Source organism: Protopterus annectens, chromosome 7.part1 (genome assembly GCF_019279795.1).
Source record: "Protopterus annectens isolate FY-2018-M chromosome 7.part1, PAN1.0, whole genome shotgun sequence".
In the NCBI taxonomy this organism is placed as follows: Eukaryota; Metazoa; Chordata; order Ceratodontiformes; family Protopteridae; genus Protopterus; species Protopterus annectens.
The window spans coordinates 276,281,933-276,307,370 of record NC_056740.1 but is presented as its reverse complement, the minus strand read 5'-3'; the positions used below and the strand labels follow the sequence as shown (position 1 = coordinate 276,307,370).

The 25,438-nt window shown below is 40.8% G+C and overlaps 1 protein-coding gene across 1 annotated transcript in view; it reads left to right on the top strand.

Moving 5' to 3' along the window:
- The window catches only part of LOC122807730, a 583,588-nt gene that overhangs the window by 476,937 nt on the left and 81,213 nt on the right, over window positions 1-25,438 (top strand). Inside the window, exon 6 of the mRNA XM_044078711.1 lies at window positions 4,132-4,321. Coding sequence (XP_043934646.1) covers window positions 4,132-4,321 — 190 coding nt within the window. The remainder of the gene's footprint in view (window positions 1-4,131; window positions 4,322-25,438) is intronic.

Sequence of the window (25,438 nt, the reverse complement as noted above, 5' to 3'; positions counted from 1 at the left end):
ATGTCAGCCTAGCACATCAAACCGTCCACAGACTCACATCTAGGCCTATGATAAGTAGTCAGACTGAGCCCCCACATGGGGACAGGGTGTTAATACTGTTCTGCAAAACATAGACAGTTGGGGGAACTAGTTTGGTATTTGCCTGCTTTCTCTTATGGGTATGACATCTGCTTGTCCACTGTCTGCCTTTTTTTGACATGTCCCTTTCTTGTTCGGCAAATAGTTGGCAGGCAATCTCAACTTCTTAGAGCAGACAAAGCCATAAGCAATTGGGGTACAACGGCCTAAATATAGGGGCCATCTTTAACTATTGGCCTTACAAACCTAGACAGATAATATAATAACAGGTTTTGTATTAGCATTCATTTTTCTATAGGGTATGAAGTCTGACACTACAATCTGTCATTATTTTCTAACTGTTGTCTTTCGTGATTTGCTAGTGATTTGCCAGAAAACCACAATTTCATGATAAACAGACTGAAAATAGGATGCAAGCCTCTGGGGATTCTTCAAAATGTCTGTACAGTTGAGAGGTGTGGTGAGCCTAGTTGTGTACTGTCCATATGTGTGACCCCCTGTCCATGACCTGTCCAACTTTCCTGCAGTAACAGATATTGACATCTGGACAGTGTGGACCACTTCTATCGTAGATGTAGCTGACATGCAAAATAGTTGGCACTACAGTTCTTGGAACATGGACCCTGTCAAGCACAGTACTGTACCTAGGCCACTGAGACACAACAGCCAGGAGTAAGTGCTGGCCACATCCTGACAGTATTAACCACATCTATACATATCTCATTTACCCCTGCATATTGTGGACATGCATCAAGTTGTCATGTTGATTGGAACAGCCCTGGCAGTGTGAGATCTGTTGCTATTACCCTATGAACATACATGTTACTACATTTCTATGGGAACATGTGTGTGTTGGGGGACACACACCTGTCAACTGTACATGTTTGCACAGACTGTGCTGATGTTGGCTTTATATTTTGGTTCCATTTAGCATAGTATTGTGCCTGTGTTGGTGAATACAGGCATACCACTTAAGACCACAGATCAGGTAGTGATGATAAACATTTGGGTTTCAGACTTCTTACCCTTCAGAGCCTTAATGCAACTGTGGGACCTGCTGTGATATCCCTGTGTAAGTCTGTAAGGGGGTATTTCATCATTGTCTTCATTTGTGGGCCTTGGCCAGACATTTCTTTATGGTTTTCTACAGCTGACTTACTGGGTGAGGCTGAGGATTGAGTGAGTATGGGACCCCCAGTTTAATATCCATGGATGTGACCTATGACCAGCCAGATGGTTAGCCCCCCACATATTCTGCAGTGAGATTTGTCACCTTGGGGACTATTGCATAGTCTGGTGAAGGTAGTATTGAGCAGACATTTCCTGCTGTCCCACATAGCTATCAGTTGTCTGCTGCAATCCCAGTAGGCCACCCCATTCCCTTGCATGCATGCAGAAATTCCATAGATACGCTACCAGAACATAGTACTCCATTCATTTATTATTAAGAAGACTGACTTACCTTGTGCCTGTGGCAGTTGTGAGGACAGTGCTTGAGGGCTGGCTCTGTCAGAGGCATGCAGTACACAGCCTATACATGGTGAGGTACAGGTAGAGTGATGTGTGTGGCATCCATTTTACTGTGTGTGCAAGTCAGAGAGAGGTGTCAGCCCCTGGGTCCCTACAGTGTCAGTGTGTGTACTATGTGTTGCCTCTTTACCAAGGCCTGGGCATACTAGGCATGCCTCTGTCTGCCTATAGGAGCAGGCTCAGGGGTTTCCTCCTCGGAGTCCCTCTTGTGCCTGTGGGGACCTTGGCAATGGTCTGGGGCTGTGTGGCCCTTCCCTATGATGGTCCTACTGCAGCTGTTTCCACAGGATCATATGGTGTAGCATGTCATATACTATGAACATGTGTGCACATGTGGCTGGAGAGTACTGCAGGGCTCCACCAGATATGTCAAGGCAGTGGAACCATGACTTGAGTATCCCAAACACACAGTCTGTAATGATCCTGGTTTGTGCATGTGCTTTATTATGGCATTCTTCAGTGTGTGTGCATTTGTGATGGGTGTCATCATCCACAGCTCCAGTGCATAGCCAGCATCCCCCACCAGATGGTCATATGGGATGTCCCCCTGGCAAATGCCTGGTACAGCTGTAAGCCATGCCAGATGTGGGAGTCATGATAACTACCAGGGTTACCAGCACACACATTCATGATAATGCCCTGGGCATTGCACATGACCTGGTAGGTGATGGAGTGATAGCCCTTGCGGTTGACATAGATTCTATCCTCTTCACCAGGAATGGCTTGATGTCAATGTTCATGCAGTCTATAGAACCCAGTACATCTGGGTAGTCTGCTACATGGTTGAAGAGAAGCATATAGCTGGTCTTTTCCACACGGGTGCTGGAGAAATATATGTGCTCACCAGCCTGTGTTCACATGACATCCGCAAACTGGTGGAGTACCCTGGATGCAGATGCATGTGAGACCCCCATGATGTCCCCAGTAGGTCTATGGAAGGTACCTGTAGCTAGTATTCTTAAGGGTACATATACCTTGGTTTCAACTGGGATGGGTTCCCCTCTGTTGGCTCTGGGTCTGAGGTGAGGCCAGCACAGCTCGATGAGTTGCTGAAGTATGTCCCTGTCCACCCTGTAGCACTCTAGTATCTCCAGATCATGTAGCCCCTGGTAAGTTACCCTGGGTTTGAACACTCTTCTCCTCCTCCTCTGTCTATATTTCTGCAATAGACGCAGCTCTGACACGGATACCTGCCTGCTTACTGAATCACTTATTCACCTCATTTGCATGGTTTTCCTCAGCAAATGACGTTATTAGCATTATTCAGTGGTGTCAGTGTCAGAATAGTGCTGGCAGACTTGTGCACACCCCCAGCCTTGTTTACTAGATCGCTCAGTGGCCATATTCCATGCAGAAGCTGCTATACTATTCTGACACAGTGATTTGGCTTTATTGAATCTCAGCCCTTGTCACTTAAGATGTTTTATTTGCTAAGAAAACATAAAATTCTCATATAATAAGGGCTTTGTTATTGTGTAATTGCTTTGTGCACGGCTGAAATAAATGGTGTTCAGAACTGCGCCTCTGTATGCCATCCATTCCTATGTAGTACAAATTGAGCACTTGTGTCAGATGTCTAGTTATGTTCTGAATTGTACACTTTTCACATCCAACTAAGAAAACATCCACACTCTGTTTCATCTGCAGTACAGACAGTGTCAGTGCAGACAGATACCCATTTAGGAAGTTTTTTTACCATATTTTCTGTAAGGTAATTTTAATTTCTTCAAGCACATATTTTTATGTTTCAGAAATTTCTTTAACAAAGCATTCCAAAGTAACTGACATCCCCTCATAGCTTCATAGATTAGTATTGGGCTATCTGCCCTGGTGGTCTAGGTTATGTTTAATCAATTTTTTTCTCAAGAATGAGAATCAGACCTTGTACTTCAGGTTTATGAGGTGCACACCTTACCCGTTACACCAATCCCTAACCCCTAGCATGGTTTGTTTTTCATAAAAAATAAAATTGCTGTCTGGAATATTGAGTGTATTCAGTTGGAACACAGTGTAAGAAAAGACATGTACCAGTTCTGAAAGGGCTGCACTCAAGGAAGTCAGTTCAAATGGCCCCTTGCAAGTGATATTGGTGCTCAGATAGCATTTTCCTTTCTGCTGAGATCTTGGAATGATTCTCTGAAATTTGCTCTGTTCTCTGGTAAGAGTTGTTGATGAATCTATGTGAGTAATAACACTTGTGTCGTTCATATAGAGGCTTAACTGGTTTCCTTAGAAATAAAGGGAAAGATGGTGGTGCCATGTATTTATGTACCATCTAAGTAAGTAATTCCAATGAGGCTGAGTCTAAGGAGAGCTGAAAGAAAAAGAAAACAGAAAATGCATGTCTAAAGTTCATTACACAGAGAAAGACAATTGTACTTTGAACATATACACATACAAGAAATTCAGTTCTTCTGTATTGATATATGGAGAAAAAGTATGTGGTTGCAAGCACATATCTAGTATTAAAAATTAGTTACTGAACACTTTTCCTTTAATACTTACTTCTGATTCATTACGAAGACATGAACTGCGTCAAATTCTTCAGCGCCAAATAAATGAGAAGTGGAACTTACAGAGGGAAGCAATGGCTTCACGAACTGCAGAGAGTGATGCAGTAAGGGAAGTGGACCGTAATGAACTGCTGCATGATTTAGAACAGCGAAGAAACAAAGCAAATTTCATGCATTCATTCCGGGATGAAAACAAGAAGGTAAGGGACTCTACCGGTTAGAAGCAGTTTGTGGAAGTTATCTAACATTTGTATGGCTTAAGGATTAATTTGGTCCAAAAAAAATGTTTTGCTTAGTTAAAATGAAATACATTTCAAACAGTGAAGGTGTACATGGTTCAACAGTCTGTCTATTGTGTTAATTTCCTAAACTGTTTCAGCAAACACTGCCTAGTGTCTATCTGTTTTTCCACTATCCTGCTTTTGTTCTGATAGATCAGATAGCAGTCCTATATCTGCTTGAAATTATTAATCTTTCAGAATATTCTATATCCATTGGTAGTCTGTTGAAGGTCTATTACACCCTGTCAATGAGGATTTCTCACCTATCTGAAAGTTTTCCACTCCAGGTGAACTACGTACTTTGTGGTCCAGTGCCTATTCTGTTTTATAAAAAATTCCTCTAAAGTCAATCCTTTTTTGAGGTTCTTGCTGAACTGCCATATCATAAATTTTAGTTATCTTTTCAGCCTTCTATATAGCGGTCTATCTCTGCTTGTAGGATGCCTCATGAAAGAACTGCCACATTTTTCCAGCAATTTCTCTGGATCTCCATCCACCTTGAACATGTCCTTTTTGACATACATTTTTTCCTCACCTACTCCAGCTGGAAAGTAACAGCTCAACATTGATATGATTGGAATTCCAACTCCTTAAACTCCCAAATGTGGTTTGTATTACTGTGACCCTCCCGAGTGTGTTGTCCTTCCCCTAAAATAGTCTGTGCTTTGTTACATACTGATGTACACAATCAGCACTGCTGTGAGTTAATTGAGTAAATCTGTCCTCCCCCAACTTATCTGATTATTTAATATACACAATGAGTCATACACTTAACAATTTCATGTGCCCTTTGGGTACATTGCCCACTACTTAGAGTACCTTAGCTCATATTACACACCCCTTGTTCACTTTCTGCACTGCTGTACACCCAGTAAATAAATCTATCCCACCCCCCCCAATTACCTACAGAAAAGAACAGCATCTAATTAAGTTTAAGAAAAATTTAATGTGGAAAATGACAGAAAGGCATACAATATCAAATAAAAGGAAGACAAAGACATGATGAGGCATACAGTCTGTGATGTCATGCTTCTCTCCATTAGTTTAATTAATATCTATACTTTCCAAAGGACTTTTAAAATAATGCCCTAAGGTACTATTCTGTTGTACTGTCTTGCAGTATCACAACTCAGCCATTACGGGGTCTATGTTAAAACAATGAAAAGGTGAAATATTGAATGCTCGGATGAGCAAAGACGCATATGTTCGACATCAATATTGTGAGATTGCAGTACAGTGAAGATCAGAAAATATGCCCTTTCCTCACTGTAGTGCGATCTCGGAGTTGGAATATATTTTTAAGGGGGGTGTGGGGAGCACAGCCCCCCACAATAGCGATTTCGATCATCCGAGCGTTCGATATTTAGTCCTTTTGTTGTTTTAACATAGATCCGCCATTATGTGTTAACACCTAGTTGCCTATATCAGTAAATGATTCCAAGATCTAAACTGATTTGTACAGCAATTAATTTACATGAACGTTGTCCCCTTTATACGTCTGTGCAGAAATTATATTCCTGCAGTTCCCCTTAAAGATTCATTCCCAATCATATATGCTAGAGCCAGATAAAAGTATGTGTTCAGGATGCACTCAGCATATTCTTTATCCTGTTCTAGAAAGATTCACCATCCCTACTCTAGTTATTTGTATTCACACTCTTGCTTTCACTTCTTTCTTAAGAAGCTGAAGTAAATTTGTTTCATTTCAGCCCCCACTTCAGGAATCTTCTCCTTTGTCTGTGCTTTTACTCCTCTCATCATATCTTTGTCTTCCTTTTGTTCAATATTGCATGCCTTTCTGTCATTCTCCATGTTAATTTTTCTTAAACTTAATTACATGCTATCCTTTTCTTTTTCCTTCAGCTCCTTGAATATTTTATTTGGGAAGAAATGACTGCCATTTTGGGCAAGTTTTGTGTGCCATGCCCTTATCCATATGTGATTTGCATGGGAGTGAGTGATATCTAAAAGTAAGTCCACAGTGCTATCTGAAATGTTGTCTCTCTTCTTTTGAATCTGGGTTTAAGCAAGTTTATTAACTAGAAAAAATATAAACAATGCTGTGTTGATGGAACTTCTTTCATAAAAATGGTAAAACATATATGTGACAAACAGTAAGTGCTTTTGCAGAACACTGCTTCTTCAGACTATAAAAGCAGTAGAAAATATTGCTTGTTAAATAAAACAAAATGACCAATCAGAATGCAAAAACATCACCTGTAATAAAATGTCAATGATTCTTACATAACCCTCTCTTTCAATTTAGGTCTTAAAGAGACCTTACCATTTAACCCACATTCTTTACCAACTTGTAGATGTAAAATCCAATATAGCTCCCTATTTTCAGTGATGTTCCTAATATCACCCAAGCTATCTCCCAAAACAACCACTTCAACCACCTTAAATTTAAACTGGTGATCAGTACCCATCTCCAAAATGTGTTTTGCTAGGGAATTATTAATATTCCCCTGTCTAATGTCTCTAGCATGTTCCCTGATCCTATCCTTCAGACATCGGTCTGTTTTCCGTACATAAAATTTTCAGAAAACTTGGCACTGTGCCAAATAAACTAAATGTTTGGTTAGACAACTTTCTTCCAGTTTAAAAAAGTATCTCTTGTTAGTGCAGGGGTGTATAAAAAAGCTGTGGCTATCTATAAAAAAATTACACCTTCCATATGGAAAGGTGCTAGGATTCTGAAGTTTTGGACCATTGCCATTTTTATAACAAAGTAAGCGTTTGATGGCTTAGTACCTAAAACACTATTAACCTGACTATCAGTAGTACGGATGTGCCAGTTCTTATTAATAATATCAGAGACAGAACTAATATTGCTAGAATATGTTAAGGAGATGTGTACTGCCTTCAATCCAAGGTCATTTCCTATCTCAAAACATCTACTATTCCTTGCCACCAAGTTGTTTTCAGAGTAATAAGGTTTACCCCTCCCTGTCTGCAGGGTTCTTAGGTCAGACATGCCTTTATCTCCTGGGCAGAATAACCTTTATCCATCAATTCATGATGCATTTTATGAATATTAGACTCAAACATCTCATCCCTGTTGTTAAGTCTAGACAAACACAAGGTTTGCCCTTTAATAATATTTTTATATATCTGGGGTGAGTGCAAGCTCTGACGATGTAAGGTGTGATTCCTATAACAGGGTTTCCTTGCCACCAAGTTGTTTTCAGAGTGATAGCATTACCCCTCCCTGTCTGCAGGATTCTTAGGTCAGACATGCCTCTATCTATCTCCTGGGCAGAATAACCTCTATCCATCAATTCATGACACATTTTATGAATATTAGACTCAAACATCTCATCCCTGTTTTTAAGTCTAGACAAACACAAGGTTTGCCCTTTAATAATATTTTTATATATATCTGGGGTGGGTGCAAGCTCTGGCGATGTAATGTTTGGTCCCTATAGCAGAGTTTCCTGTGTCTAGCAGTAACAACCCTATTCAAGGAATCCCCTTCCAATCTAACATCCAAAAACTCAGTATATAGTTTGAAGCTATTAACCTCAAATTTAAAGAAGGGATTAATTTGGCATATATAAAAAACAAACTGATTAAGATCTTCATGGTCACATACCCATACAATAAAGATATCATCAACAAATCTTCCCTAAAACTTGATACAAGGAGGTAAATCTGTTGCCATGAAGTACAAATGTGGACTCCTAATGTATGACACTGTTGGCATAACTATTAGCACAAGGGGGTTCCCATGGCTACCCCAGATTTCTGACAATAGTAACTGCTTAAAAAATAAACACATTATTCTCCAAGATGAGTTCTACAACAAACAAATTAAATCTATCAAATTTACATAATACTCACTAGGTGAAAACAAAAACTCCTTGACATATTATATCCCGAAAGTATTAGGGATAACTGTAAAAAGTGAGCAAACATCTAATGTGACAAACAAAGCATCACCCCCAAGTGATGACTTTCCTATAAATTCATATAACTGAGTCAAAAACTTTTCTGTGTCATGTAAAATGGTGTCTACCTCATTAAGTACTACTATAAGGTGCTTTTCTAAAAAAACAGATAAAGATTCAGTCACCCATCCATGACCAGATACTATAGGTCTAAATAGTGGGTGGACCACATTCTTGTGTATCTTAGGTAATCCCTGAAATGTTGGAATAAGGACAGTGTCAAACATAAAATACTGATATAGATCTAAGGTGATACTACCACTAGTTAAACAATCATATCACACAGAATAAACATTTTTCCACATCATGTCAATATCATATAAGAGAACTACTTTTCATGTCCCCAATATATCTAACATGCTATCATTATAAAACTGTGAATCCATTATAACCAATGCCCCTCCTTTATCAGCTGGTTTAATAATTATACTATCATTCTCATGAAGAGTCTGCAAATCTGCTGCTTCAGTAACAGTTAAATTAAAAAAAACTTTTATTTTTCATGTTAGTGCATTCATTATTAAATAAATCATTCAAGTCCCTTTCACAGACATTGCAGAACACTTCCAAAGTCGAGTTTAATATGGGACAAAAAGTACTCAGCTTTTTTAAAGTATTTACAGGACCACTTTCAGGAAACATCGATCATAACATTACATTCTTGGCAGAGAGCCTGATATCAGAAGAAACTTCACACAAGCTGGACACAACATCAGGAATAAAAGATAGACCCTTCTGTAAAGTGGATGTTTCATACTCAGTAAGGGTCTTCCTTGAAATATTATAAATCAAGGATCTGTTGTTTTTCCCCACATCTTCTTCAGTGTTGATGTATGTAAATCATCCAAGTGGTTCCCTCTCCTCTTGCATCCTCTGCTGTGGAAGCAACCTCTCTCCACTATATCTGTGTTCCAAATGGATAGTGGTAGATTCGGAAAAACCTGTTTCTACCCTATTCCCATGGAACTCTTAGGGCGAACGATTGAAGTTATAGTAACTGCAACATTAGCACCAGTGGTCATAGATAATAAAGGTGCAACATTAGCACCAGAGGTCATAGATAATAAAGGTTCACTCATAACTAGTGCATCATTTAATATTGTAGATTTTGTGGTCACACATTCAGACCCTGATCTAGACCCATGAGTCTTGGCTCCATTATGCTTAGACGTTAAGGGGGTGTGTCCCTTCGGCCAAGAAAATACAAATCCATTGTTGAAGTCTGCAAAGTCTCTTCACAGTTTCTACTGCTTCTGTTGTTTAAGATGAAGTTCATAAGCAGACAAAGTGCTAAATATTTCCTCAAAAGTAGAGTTAATGATCTGTTCAGGACATTTAGTATAAAGCTGATGCTATCTCTCAATTACAGCATCATTTAAAGATGACTCCAGTGGCTTAAGAAATCATCCAGTAACTTAATGTAAGCAAACCTGGTATCTAAATTCAGTTTTTGCCAATTCTCCAATAAGTCAGGATATTTAGTTCTATAAGTGGGCATTCTTAATACTCTCAAGCCCCTTTGTATCACTCCATAATGCAGACAACCTTCCATATGGAAGCCTTGCCACTGAAGACGTTTAAGTTCCAGCAGTGCATTCTCAAGTTCTTTGACACTGTTATTGATCAATACCTGTAGTACCCAGGACAAAGTGTCTGTTGCTGAAGTCTAATGATAACAACAGATTGGATATAGGAGAAATAATCCTCTACAGCTCACAGGTGGAGCTACTGGTGTCCTTGGGGTTATAGTCCAGTTCCAAGTCATTGCCTTCTGCCATTGTGCTCCATAAGTAAAATAATCAGGTAGAAATAAACCAAAGGAACACTCCACAGCCAATATCCCAAAAAAGTACAATAGAGAAAATATAAGCAATGCTGTGTTGATGGAACTTCTTTAATAAAAATAGTAAAAAACGTATGCGACAAACTGTGAACACTTTTGCAGAACACTGCTTCTTCAGACCATAAAAACAGTATAAAATCTTGCTCATTAAATAAACAAAATGAGCAATCAGAATGCAGAAAACTCACCTGTAATAGAATGTCAGTGATTCTTGCATAACCCTCTCTGTTTCAATTTAGGTCTTAAAGAGACCTTGCCATTTGACCCACCTTCTTTATCAGCTTGTAGGTGTAAAATCTAATATAGCTCTCTATTTTCAGCAATGTTCCTAATATCAGACAATCTGTCTCCCAAAACAACCACTTCAACTACCTTAAATTTAAACTGGTGGTCAGTACCCATCTCCAAAATGTGTTTAGCTAGGAAATTATTAACATTTCCCTGTCTAATGTCTCTACCATGTTCCCTGATTCTATCCTTCAGACAGTGGTCTGTTTTCCCTACATAACATTTTGAGCAAACTTGGCACTGTGACAAACTAAATATTTGGTTAGACAACTTGACTCTACTTTAAAAAAATCTCTTGTTAGTGCAGGGGTGTATAAAAAAAAGCTGTGGCTATCTATAAAAGGACCGAATTTATACCCGCCACATGGAAATGAGGTAGACAACATTTTACGTGACACAGAACAGTTTTGACTCAATTTTATGAATGTATAGGAGATTCATCAATCAGAGATGATGCTTTGTTTGTCACATTAGATGTCTGCTGACTTTTTATAGTTATCCCTAATACTTTAGGGATAGAATATGTCAAGGGGGTTTTATTTACACCTAGTGGGTATGATGTAAAATTGATAGATTTAATTTGTTTATTTATAGAACTAATCTTGGAAAATAATGTGTTTACTTTTTTAGGTAGTTACTATCGTCAGAAATCTGAGGTAGCCATGGGGACCCCTTCTGCTAATAGTTATGCCAACAATTTCATGGAACATTGGGAATTCACTTTTATACTTCATGTCAACAGATTTACCCCTTATATCAAGTTTAATCGAAGATTTGTTGATGATAACTTTATTTTACAGCTAAGTAACCATGAAGAATTTAATCAGTTTGTTTCTTATATACATCAAATTAATGCCTTCTTTAAATCTGAAGTAAGAGCTTCAACCAATATGATTGAGATTTTGGATGTTAGATTGGAGAGGGGTTCCTTGAATAGGGTTGTTAGTGGTAGACACAAGAAACCCTGTTATAGGAATCACACCTTACATCGTCAGAGCTTGCACCCACCCGAGATATATAAAAACATAATTACAGGTCAAGCCTTGCATTTGTCTAGATTAAAAAAAAAAAGCAAAAAAGTATTCTGCTAACCAAAGGTCCAAACCAAGAAATTGTCTAGATTTAATAACATGGATGAAATGTTTGAGTCTGACATTCATAAAATGCATCATGAATTGATGGGCAGAGGGTATTCTGCCAGAGATAGATAGAGGCATGTCTGACCTAACAACAATGTGGACAGGGAGGGGTAAACTTTATTACTTTGAAAACAACTTGGTGGCAAGGAATAGTAGATGTTTCGAGATAGGTACTCCCTTCAATCCAAGATAATTTCATATCTCCTTAACATATTTAAGCAATATCAGTTCTATCTGTGATATTGTTAATAAAGAACTGGCACATTCTTACTGCTGATAGTCAGGTTAATATTGTTTTAGGTACTGAACCATCTTTTAGTTTCAGGAATAGGAAGTCACTTAAATGCTTACTTTGTTATAAAAATGGCAACCTTCCGGAACTTCAGAATCCTGGCACCTTTCCATGTGGAGGGTGTCATTTCTGTCCTTTTATAGATAGTCACAGCTTTGTTATACATCCCTACACTAATAAAGTAGAGGTCAGTTAGCTAACTAAACATTTAGTTTATTTGGCACAGTGCCAAGTTTGCTCAAAATTGTATGTAGGGAAAACAGATTGCTGTCTGAAGGATAAGATCCTCAAAACCGAGGTGGAATCCTTCAAAGTCCCTGGGCCTATGGAAAATATAGCCCAGACTGCAGAATCCTTTATAAACTTATTCTATGAACACCTTCAGGAATGCATGGATCATGCAATCCCAAATAAAACCAAGACCCAATCCTCCAAAGGCAGACGTCCTGTCTGGTGGACCCCAGCCATAAACAAACTATACAATAGAAGGAGGAAGCTACTACATGATAGAGCAAAATCCCAAAAAGGGTAGACATTGCTGATCAGTATTAGCAAAAAACTACGGGCACTCATAAAATCGTCTAAGGCCAGCTTTGAGAGAAAAATTGCACAGGACACTAAGGATAATCACAAGGCTTTCTTTAGTTATGTTAGGAACCTGGGTGGGAATTCCCAGATATGCTCAGAATTAGTCCAAAATGACAAAAAATACACAGAACCCACAGACATTGCCAACATCCTAGCTGACAGGTTCAGCGCAAACTTCTCCCCCCCCCACCAAAAGGGCAAATATCTATCCCAGCAGAGTGCTGCCCCCTGACATCTCAAATGCTCAGGTAAGAGCCGCCCTCTCCAAAGCAAAAAACACAGCATCAATGGGACCAGACGGTGTCCCGGGCTGCGCCCTACATGAACTCCAAGAAGAGCTAAACCCAAACATAAAACTACTGTTCAATCTCAGCCTTACTACAGGATATGTACCTAAAGAGTGGCATACAGCAACAGTGGTCCCTCTCCACAAAGGTGGTGCCTCAACGGATCCTGGAAACTATCGCCCCATAAGCCTGACTAGCTTGGTCTGCAAAGCTATGGAAAGGATCATCATGGACCTCATAAATAAAGATATTGGTGACCTACAGACACTGGATCCTACCCAGTTCGGCTTTGTTAAGGGCAGATCCTGCCTCTTAAACCTAGTCGATTTCTTTGAAACAGTCACTAAGGCCATTGACGAGGGTAACGTGGTCCACACAGCCTACCTGGACCTCGCAAAAGCCTTCGATACAATACCCCACTCGGGCATTATAGATAAGCTCACCAACTTAAATATAAACCCCTATGTCACTAGATGGATTGCAAACTGGCTCAAGGACAGAACCCACATGGTTAGAATTGCTGGAGCCATGTCAGACTCCAAACCAGTTACAAGTGGCGTCCCACAAGGCTCAGTCCTGGGACCTCTCTTGTTCGGTATATATTTCTTGGAGGTACAGGCCAACACGGAAGGACTGTGGCTGACCAAGTTCGCAGATGACTGCAAACTGGGTGCCATAATCGACTCTCCAGCTGACACAAGCATCCTCCAAAAGGGCCTCATAGAAACAGACAACTGGTGCCAGAGCCATGGCCTCAAGCGAAACGCCAAAAAGTGTATAGTCATCCCCTTTGGCAAAAACAAAGTGCCCACAAATTACTACATAGGTGGTAATCCATTAAGTACAGAAGAAGTAATTAGGGACCTGGGGACCCAAGTTGATAGCAATCTCTCATTTGACAACCACGTGGCCAAAGTGGTTAGAAAAACATTTTATATAGCCCACCTAATCATGAAGGGATTCACATCTAGATCAGGGGAGGTCATCGTGCCTCTTTACTCATCGCTCATCAGGCCCATAATTGAGTACAATGCCCCTTTTGGGATGTACCAGATACCTGCAGCAACCGGAAAGACCCCAAAAGTACCTCCCCAAGAGGATCAAAGGGCTCAAACAGATGCCATATGCTGCCCGGTTAAAGAAACTCCAGCTCTACTCAGTGGCATACCGCCTGCTCAGAGGCGATCTGTGCCTGAAGTATAAAGCCATGTCCAACCCGGAATTAATGGACATGCTGCACCTCAGAAAATCCAAATCTCATCGAGCTACGTGCTCAGAGACTTGAACTCACGCACTGAAATAAATAGGACATGCTGGAGGGACAGATTCATAACCCAGAGGCTCCCTTCACTCTGGAATAAAATCCCAGTCCAGGTTAGGCAGAGTCCCTCATTGACTCTCTTCAAGAGGAATCTTGATGAGTGGATGGGAGATCATAGGTTTACCCCGGGTATCACTTCTGTGTCACTGTTAGACAGAGGCACAGTATACTAACCTCGAAAGAGGACATAGCAAAATTAATTTAAAATGGGTGCCGAAAGCCAAACACACTCTGGCTAGGCTTATAAATGCCCTAGGGCAGATAGCCTAGTATGAACCTATGAACCTATGAACCTATAAGATCAGGGAACATGCTAGAGATATTAGACGGGGGAATATTAATCATTTCCTACTTAAACACATTTTGGAGATGGGTACTGACCACAAGTTTAAATTTAAGGTAGTTGAAGTGGTTGTTTTGGGAGATAGATTGGGTTATATTAGTAACATCACTGAAAAGAGGGAGCTATATTGGATTTTACATCTACAAGCTGATAAAGAAGGTGGGTTAAATGATAAGGTCTCTTTAAGACCTAAATTGAAACAGAGAGAGAGTTACGTAAGAATCATTGACATTCTATTACAGGTGATGTTTTTGCATTTTGATTGGTCATTTTGTTTTATTTAATGAGCAAGATTTTATACTGTTTTTTATGGTCTGAAGAAACAGTGCTCTGTGAAAATGCTTACTGTTTGTCACATATATGTTTTACTATTTTTATTAAAGCAGTTCTGTCAACACAGAGTTGCTTATATTTTCTCTACTGTGCTTTTTTGGCATATTGACTGTGGAGTCCTCCTTTGCTTTATTTCTACCTGATATGTTAACTATCTACGAGAGAAAAAAAGACTTGTTAAAAAGTTATGTTAGAAAGTTTGTTGTAGCAATGGTAGGAAACTACTGTTTCTTGTCAATCTGATACCACCAACTAGGAAAGTCCCCCCTTTGATGATGCTCTAATGAAGATTTTTGTAGGCTTCCTGTTTTAATCACATATTTGTTATAGAAAGATACATGCTACCCCAGTAAGGTCGAGAGGCATAGTTCTAAGGATAAACCCACTGTTCAGGGTATGGGCTTCCTGGTTTAGTTCAATGTTATTTACATGGCAATCAAACAATCTAAATCTGATTACTTAATAATGCAGATTGTAGTTTAGGATTATTCCTACTAGAATGATATAGAATGCCCCCTTATCATACCTCTTAACTGTCCCAATTTTGGTGGAAATTAATGAATTTCTAATTCAAATAAGACACTGCCATGAGATTCTGAGTGGCACTTGTAAATTAAGATTTTACAAGCTGCTTTTGTGGAACAGCAACAGCTTTAAGGGAAAAAAATTAAGTGCAGTCAGATGATAGATTATACCACAATAACCAATGAGTTAACAGAGAAAGATCCACAAGAGATGGGAACTGTAGGAAAAAGTGTGCATGTATGCAAAGTTTAAAACTGTACAGACATTCCACTGATGATTGCGTGTTTTTTTAATTCGTGAGACTTGTTATCCATGTGCACAGCTACTGAACTTAAATAATGCAGCTTTAGGTGGAAAGATGCTACCAGAAAGTGGTACGAATGTAATTATTCATCTGTCCAAACTCCAAAACTATTTTCCATTTGATCTTGTTGGATTATGACCATAAGAAGCTCTGAAATGTCACCCTTGACATGGAAATTCATCTATGGTATTTTTTTTCTGTATTTGGTCTAAATATTTTTTTCTCTAATGTTTTAATATTAGTTTCATGTTCTAGCCAAGGCACTAAACACCAAGTAGATGATGGAGTATTTATTATTTTGTAAAACAGTCCATCGAAACCATATCTTTTATTTGCAAAGAGGTACTTCTGCATTTCCCAGATGCTTATGCTATTATACCAGCATTTTTTTGTTTTAGTTTCTTCTTGTCTGGTCACATGGAGCTTGTCTTCAGCAGAGACCTTAGACCATGTAGGTTACCATTCTGTTGAAAAGCTAGCAGTACACAATTTATGAGGCATTTGTAGCCTCAAATCATTTTATCTCTGTAGCTGAAATATATTTGTGCTATAGCTCTTTCTGGCAAGAATCCTTCGTTGAATATTGCCATGTAGATTGTTGTCCTCTAACAGAGCATCCAAGTTATCCCTCAGGACTTTTCCGTGAGTCTTCATGCTGCTGTTTTTACACCTGTCTGGAAGAATTGCCACCTAACCGTTTTTTTTTTCTGGATTATCCGGAAATCAAACTGATTGTGCATTAGTCCGACAAACACTGTACAAACTATGGTATTCTATTTCAATAAAAGAAGCAGACTAGCAGAGTTTGTTAAATCAGCAGATATACTTTGCTTTCTTTATTAAAAAAATCTGTAGAAAAAAATCATCATGATCAGAAAAAGAGGGTGTCCCCCTTGTGTGATGTGACAATGACATCACAAAATGGATAGAAAGAGGGTGGGGTATGGATGGGGTTGTGGGTGGTGTGATGGGTGTGGCCTAAGTCCGGTTTTAGCCATAACGAAAGGTGGCAACCCTAGTTTCTGGTGGTACAATATCCCATGCTTCTCTTGAAAGTGGGAGGGGTTATGATCAGCATGCAAATTTTAAGATAATTAGGTGTCCAGATTATTGCCTGCATATACCTACTTCTCAAAAGCCTTTGCTTAGATTTTTGATGACTGCAGGTTGAGAGGAATGCCTCTTATTGCTATGCATTGTCTAGTAAATGAAGAAGGAATGCTTTGCATCACACAAGTAGTCAGGACATCAAAGTAACCATATTCAAATGACTGTAAACATTGAAGCTTGCAGTACACATATCACTGGTACTTCAAAAAGAATCTGCCATTAAGAAACATTACAAATAGTTTCATTAACAATGCATGTCCATATGTTCATTGAAGCACTATTCCCATTCAACATGAGCAAAGCTGTGAACTCATACAAGGGCAGTGCAGCAAAGTTCCTATGTTAATATTACAAATTGGAAAGAAATAAGGTGATAGGACAGCCAGAAAGAGGGAATAGCAATCAGAGGAATGCACAGAAGGATAATGAGAAGGGAAGAGCAGTGTAGATTGGAGAAAGAATGGTTTTCTTTTTTTTTTTTTTTTAGCAGAAGCGGAAGCATAGCTAGAGTAACTCACAGAGGAGAGGTACCCCGGGTACAATGTATTACAGGATGCAATCTGCAGGTGCCAGTGAAGTAGTGCTGGCATTCACTAATACTACAAATGCTGTCAATGCTTAAGTGGTGAAACACAGAAGCAGTTAGTGGGTGGCATTGTGACTGTAGCCAACCACTTGCTAAAATCAACATTAGTATTTGTAGTAAGCATTTTTTTACAATTTAAAGACCTTTTTTATTTTATTTATTTATTTATTTATTTATTTTTGAGGGGCATACATTAGCAAACAGACTTTGTTCTTCCTTGAGTTAGATCACATAACACACTATTGCCACACTAAAAGTTGCCATATCAGGGAATGACATCAGACTGTAGATGAGTAAGCTATGGCTCTTGGGACAGATGTCCATTTTTTTATTTGCAAAAGAGTACAGACGGAAGGTACCATATAGAAATTGTGAGCAAGAATGAGGGCATAAGAATCTGTGACTGCTCTCATGGCTGGGTCCAGTTTTGACCTGGTTGTTGGGGGCCATGCAGCTTTGCAACTTGGGAAACTCACACACTGATGCACTGCAACTTGCCAACCCAGATGTCCAGGCACCAGTCAACCAGTGTTCACACCAGCCTGTCCACCTTCCAATATGTGATCCAGTGGGCCCCTCCTATTAGAGAAGGAGCATCAGAGGCCATAAGCCAACCTTCCAGGTCACCTCTCACATGATGACCTTCATCATCTTGCAAACAAGCCAGCTTGGAGACTGCTGAGACATAACAGGTGATCGTGGGTCAGATGCAAGATGTGGTGAATGCTACCACACCTCATCCAACTTTGCAGTGAACACTGCAAAAAAATAAATGGACATAGATGAAGAGAAACAAAGCAACAAAGGACACATAATTAAAAGAAGACAATGGCAGTGTTAAGGAGAACTGTGGTTGTGCACAGATTTGTACTACATGCCATAGAGTAAGAAAGACACAGTCATCAAATTACAGAACTAACTGATATTGCCAGCATCCTGGCAGATAGGTTCAGTGCTAACTTTACCCCCCTCTCACCCCCTAAAGGGCCCATATCTATACTGGAAGAATGCAGAGTCCCTGTAATCACAATTACGCAGGTAAAAGCTGCACTCTCTAAAGCCATAAACACAGCATCCATGGTACCGGACAATATCCCAGGGTGCATTTTACATGAACTTCAGAATGAACTGGCTCCCCACTTAAGCACCATGTTCAATAATAGCCTCGCATCAGGCTTTGTGCCTACTGAATGGCGCAAAGCAACAGTTATCCCACTCCACAAAGGGGGAGCCACCACTGATCCCGGGAACTATCGACCTATTAGCCTGATGAGCCTGGTCTACAAGGCCATGGAATGTATCATCATGGAACTCATAAACAAAGACATTGATAACCTCAAAACTCTGGATTCCACACAGTTCAGGTTTGTGAAAGGCAGATCATGCCTCCTGAACCTGATCGACTTCTTTGAGGCAGTCACCAAAGCTGTGCATGAGGGTAAGGTGGTTCACACAGCCTATCTTGACCTCGCCAAGGCATTCGACACCATCCCCCATTCTGGACTTATAGCTAAACTCACTAAACTAGGTATAAATCCCTATGCCACAAGATGGGTTGCCAACTGGCTCACTAACAGAACCCACACTGTAAAAGTTGCAGACTCCAAATCTGACCTCAAAGCAGTGACAAGTGGAGTACCACAGGGTTCTCTCCTGGGACATCTCCTGTTTGGTATCTACATCTCTGAAGTACAGGCTAACACAGAAGGCCTCTGGCTAATGAAGTTCGCAGATGACTGCAAACTAGGAGCCATAGTCAAGTCCCCAAATGATGTGGACATCCTACAGAAGGTCCTCACTGAGACAGATGCCTGGTGACAGAGCCATGGCCTCAAGCTCAATGCCAAAAAGTGCAGTGTCATCCCCTTTGGTAAAAACTCTGTACCCATGAACTACCACATAGGCAGCAATCTACTTAACACCAAATGCATGATAAGAGACCTTGGGACCCAGGTGGACAGTAGTCTCTCCTTTGATAGTCACATCGCCACAGTAGTCAGGAAGTCCTTCTACGTGGCACACCTCATCATAAAAGGGTTCTCATCCAGGAAAAAAGGTCATTGTTCCCCTCTACTCGACACTCATTAGACCCATTATAGAGTACAACACCCCTTTTGGAATGTACCTCACAAGACATCTGCAGCAGCTGGAAAGGCCACAGAAGTACCTCACAAAGAGGATTACTGGTCTCAAACAAATGCCCTACACTGACCACCTCAAAAAACTCCAGCTTTACTCCTTAGCATATTGCCTACTCCGAGGTGATCTCTGCCTAACATATAAAGCTATGTCAAACCCAGAGCTGTTGGACATGCTACACCTAAAGAAATTCCAATCCCTCTGAGCTACATGCTCTAGGGACCTAAACCTTGTCACCACAATAAACAGGACATGCTGGAGAGATAGATTCCTGTACCAGAGACTTCCTATACTCTGGAACAAGCTACCCATCTATGTCAAGCAAAGTTCTTCATTAGCACTCTTCAAGAAAAATCTTGATGAGTGGATGGGAAATAGGAAATACACCCCGGGGATCACTTCTGTGTCTCTGATCGACAGTGGCACAGGAAAATAACTTTCTTAGGTGGCGTAAGCCATGGAACCGTATTGGCTAGGCTTATGTAGGCCCTTGGGCCGATAGCCTAGTACCTACCTATAAACCTATGAATCAGAGCAATAGCAAAATACAAGTGAAACACAGGCTTGGGTTGCATGTATAACTGAACTACAGAAATTGCAATCTAGGATGTGATATCACTGTCGTGTGGGACTGTATCACAGTTTACGAATATTAAAAAGTATTTGTATGTGCAATGGATAAATTAATAACAATGGACAAATGAATTGCACAGCCTTGTGAAGGTAATAGTGTATGAGCAGGCAGCATACATAGTGTGACAAATGCTGGGATGCATGACACACGGTGGTATATAATACATATAACACACCTCAGAATACCAAGAGAAATACATAAGAGACACATAATCCCTGCAGTAATGTTGCACCTTGACAAAAGTAAAAGCAAGTGTAGTGGTATACAATATCCTGACATTTGCATGCACGTGGTATGCCAAGCATATGTGGCACAATCATGGGCAGTGAAATGACCAGTAATGCAGTTTAACCTATCAGACAGACAAGGGCAATGTGCAGTACTGCAAAGTGAACATGTAGGTATGAGGCACTGGACTATACAGACTTCAAAACTACCCCCAGAGGAACCTATACTCTTAATTGCAGTGTTATACCCAAGGTCAGTAGATTCTGAAATGTGATGGCACTGGCAGGAATACCTAACAGTAGTAATGACAGTAACTCAGTAACGCTTGCACTTACAATTTGTATGAGACATTAAGTAAAGCAAATCTAGATGCAATTTGGATCAAACATTTATGGGAATTGCAAGATAATTGAGTCTTGTTACCATTTACCCCTTGATATTACCCATCTTCAGACTGAACCTCCTCTCTTGGGGGAGGGGGGCATCAGGTCAGTAAAGCCAGGGGTGAATTTGTGAGTACCCATCCAATTGTCCAGTTCCTGTTTGAAGGAAGATAATGTAACACACTGCTTAATTTGCAGTGGGAGTTTAATCCAGAGGCGAGGAAGGGACTGCATAATGAACATACCATTTCACTGTGTTTTATTTATCTGCTGGTGAAGATTTAGATTCCCAGCTCTGGTATTTGTGGAATTATTCAATATATGTTGATACAAAATATCTTGAACTATTGTGTCCCTAAAGACTTGGAAAACAAGGCATATCTCCCCTTAGGAGTCTATAAGACACTGACTAAAGGGAGAGTGTTTTCAGTCTTTTCAGGTAGCTTAAGGATTTTAAGCCACTGATCTTCTCAGTTAGGAACCTCTGAAATCTTTGTTGTTGTTTCAGATGTCCATTGAGGTATGTCCCAAAAGGAGCATTGTATTTAATAATTGTCCCTATCAATACTGAAAACAATGGAACAAATACCTCTTTAGATCTGGAAGATATTCTCTCAGATATAAGGTGAGCTAAGTAGAAGGACTTCCGGACTATTGTGACTTCCTGATGATCAAAGGAGAGGGAATTATCAACTCAAGGAAAAATGTCTTTAATAGCATTCCCAGTTTTGAAGTTGAGTATTGTATATGGGGGGGTGGGGGGGGGCGTTAGTTTACCAAATGCAACAATGTTACACTTTCTAACAATTAATTTAAACCCATTGTTAGAACGGATGTTCAGAAGTGCAAATTCGGGTTTTACAAGTTATCTTGACAATGACTTCCAGTTTGCAGTCATCAGCAAATTTAATTAGCCGGAGGTCTTGGTTTGCATTTTAGAGGTCAGAAAAGTAAATGCCAAACAATAGGTGTCTCAACACAGAGTCCTGTGGTGCACCACTGGTCACTTTCTAAATCTTTGATGAGGCACCTACTATCCACATCATATTAGTTCTGTCCCTTAGCCAAATTGCTTGTACCTAATATGGCTCTATCTGTAATATATTTAACTTACTAAGTGTGACAGCATGGGGTGGGCTGTGAAAAGCCGTGGCCAGGTCTAAGTTCTTCTAGTTCTCTCCTCTCCTGCACTTTTACTAGCTTATTAGTCTGGCACTTTACCAGACTTCTTGTAGCAATTATTGTAGCACACAAACGTTCTACCAGCACTAAACATTCTACAAGGAAACATCTCCAGTACTTATTATTAATGTCCACCCCTCCAGGCATGTCTAAAGGGCAATTCCCTGTGCTTTCTCCTATTAACCTGGTGAACTTGGGCATCCTGAGGCAATGTAGCAACTGCCTCATGTACACTGACAACCCTCTCCAATTACCTCCCAACACTCAGACTTGTGAGAGATGCACTTATATATCCAAATTGGAAGCCACGCACTCTCCAGCCAAGACCGGAATAGCTGGTCAAGAGGAGAAGGTCAACACTTGCACCACACCACATGGAACACATAGACCTCCAGAACACACACCAGCACTGCCTTCACATAAAAACACAAATCACACACCCACCTTCACGGAGGCTCTCAATAAAAATTTACCCAAACAACAGAGACCTCCAAGGCAGAAACACACTCGACCACCACAACACAACACTAATCACGAGACACATAACTCTCCTAAACAGTGTGCCACTCAACCAAAGCCCCTGAGGCAAAACAGCATGCCCAACACACTAGTCATAGGTGACTCAATAGTGAGGCACACTGATGTCCTACTGACTAGGTTGAATAAGGAGAAAGTAACAGTCAGCTGCCTGTCAGGTGCCAGGATCCACCACATAACACACACACTCAGGTCCATCAACAACAGGTACAAATATGACTCTGTCATTGTACATGTGGGTGTGAATGACCTGAGACATACCTCCCTGGACTACATGAAAAGAAACATGGAGCAGCTCTCGGATTATGTAGCCCAGGCAGGTATGACCCTAGCACTGAACAGCATCCTACCATTACCCAGAATGATATCACAGTACAAACCGAAAATGATTGATTTCAACAATTGGCTAAATTTCTGGTGTCATTCTAAGTACATAGGTTCATAGGTAGGTACTAGGCTATTGACCCTAGGGCCTATATAAGCCTAGCCAAATGGTACCCTGACTTTTGCCACCCAAGAAAATTATTTTCCTGTGACCCTGTCAAGCTGAGCCACAGAAGTGATCCCCGGGGTGAATTTCCTATCTCCCATTCAATTATCAAGATTTGTTTTGAAGAGTGCTAATGAGGAGCTTTGTTTGATATAGATAGTTAGTTTGTTCCAGAGTATGGGGAAGTCTCTGGGACAGGAATCTATCCCTCCAGCATGTTCTGTTTATTGTGGTGACAAGGTTTAGGTCCCTAGAGCATGTAGCTCGGAGGGATTGGGATTTCTTTAAGTGGAGCATGTCCAACAGCTGTGGGTTTGACATAGCTTTGTACGTTAGGCAGAAATCGCCTCTGAGTAGGTGATATGTGACAGAGTAAAGCTGGAGTTTTTTGAGACGGTCTGCATAGAGCATCTGTTTGAGGCCAGTAATCCTCTTTGTGAGGTATTTCTGTGGCCTTTCCAGTTGCATAGATGTCTTGTAAGGTACATACCAAAAGGGGCGTTGTACTCTATAATGGGTCTAATGAGCAATGAGTAGAGGGGAACAATGACTACTTTTTTACAGGAGGAGAAACCTTTTGTGATGAGGTGTGCCACATAGAAGGATTTCCTGACTACTGTGGCAATGTGATTATCAAAGGAGAGACTACTGTCCACCTGTGTCCCAAGGTCACTTATCACACTTTCGGTGTTAAGTAGACTACCGCCTATGTGGTAGCTCATGTGTACAGAGTTTTTACCAAAAGGGATGACATTGCACTTTTTTGCATTGAGCTTGAGGCCTTGGCTTTGACACCAGGCATCTGTCTCAGTGAGGCCCTTTTGTAGGATGTCCACATTGTTAGGAGTTTTGATTATGGCTCCTAGTTTGCAGTCATCTGCAAACTTTGTTAGTCAAAGACCTTCTGTGTTAGCCTGTACTTCAGAGAAGTAGATACCAAACAGGAGAGGACCTAGGACTGAACCCTGTGGTACTCCACTTGTCATTGGTCTGAAGGTGGATTTAGAGTCTGCTACTTTCACAGTGTGGGTTCTGTCAGTGAGCCAGTTGGCAACCATCTTGAGACACAGGAATTTAGGTTCATAGGTTCATAGGTGGGTACTAGGCTATCTACCCGAGGGCATTTATAAGCCTAGCCAGAGTGTGTCGGCTTTTGCTGTCCCATTGATTAATTAACTGAGCCTCTGTCAAGCAGAGCCAATGAAGTGATCCCAGGGGTATATTTTCTGTTACCCATCCACTCGTCAAGGCTTCTCTTGAAGAGTGTTAGTGAGGGGCTCTGCCTAATGTAGTTAGGAATTTTGTTCCAAAGCATGGGGAGTCTTTGTGACAGGAATCTATCCCTCCAGCATGTTCTAATTATTGTTGTGGCAAGGTTTAGCTCACTAGAGCGCATGGCTCGCAGTGACTTGGATTTCTTTAGGTGGAGCATGTCCATCAATTCTGAGTTGGACATGGCTTTGCAAGTCAGGCAGAGATCACCTCTGAGTAAGCGATATGCCACTGAGTACAGCCGGAGCTTTTACAGTCGGGCTGCATAGGACATATGTTTGAGGCCATTAATCCTCTTGGTGAGGTGCTTTTGTGGTCTTTCCAGCTATTGGAAGTGTCTTGTGAGGTACATCCCAAATGGGGCATTGTACTCTATGATGGGTCTGATGAGTGACGAGTAGAGGGGCACTATAACCTCTTTATTTCTACATGCGAACCCCTTAGTAATTAGATGGGCCACATAGAAGGATTTCCTAACTACTTTGACAATATGATTGTCAAAGGAGAGATTACTACCTACGTGGGTCCCCAGATCTCTTATTACCTCTGCTGTATTAAGGGGGCTGTCGCCTATGTGGTAATTTGTGGGTGTTTTGTTTTTCCCAAATGGAATGACTATGCATTTTTTGGCATTTAGCTTGAGGCCATGACTTTGACACCAGGTGTCTGTCTCAGTAAGGCCTTTTTGAAGGATGTCAGTGTCAGCCGGAGAGTCAATTATGGCTCCCAGTTTGCAGTGATCGGCGAACTTGGTTAGCCATAGTCCTGTGTTTGTCTGTACTTCTGAGAAATATATGCTGAACAGTAGGGGTCCCAGAACCGAGCCCTGCGGGACACCACTTGTGACTGGTTTAGAGTCGGACCTGGAGCCCGCTATTCTTACCGTGTGAGTTCTGTCTGCAAGCCAGTTGGCAACCCATCTTGTGATGTAGAGGTTTATGTTCAGGCTGGTGAGTTTTTCTATAATACCCGAGTGAAGAATGATGTTGAATGCCTTGGCGAGATCAAGGTAGGCTGTGTGAACCACCTTTCCTTCGTTTATGGCCTTGGTGACTGTCTCGAAGAAGTCAACCAGGTTTAGTAGGCATGATCTGCCCTTAACAAAGCCGAACTGGGTTGGGTCAAGTGTTTGGAGGTTCCCAATGTCTTTGTTAATGAGTTCCATGATAATGCGCTCCATAGCCTTGCAGACCAGGCTAGTCAGGCTTAAGGGGCGATAGTTACCAGGGTCAGTTTTGGCCCCTCCTTTGTGGAGCGGAATA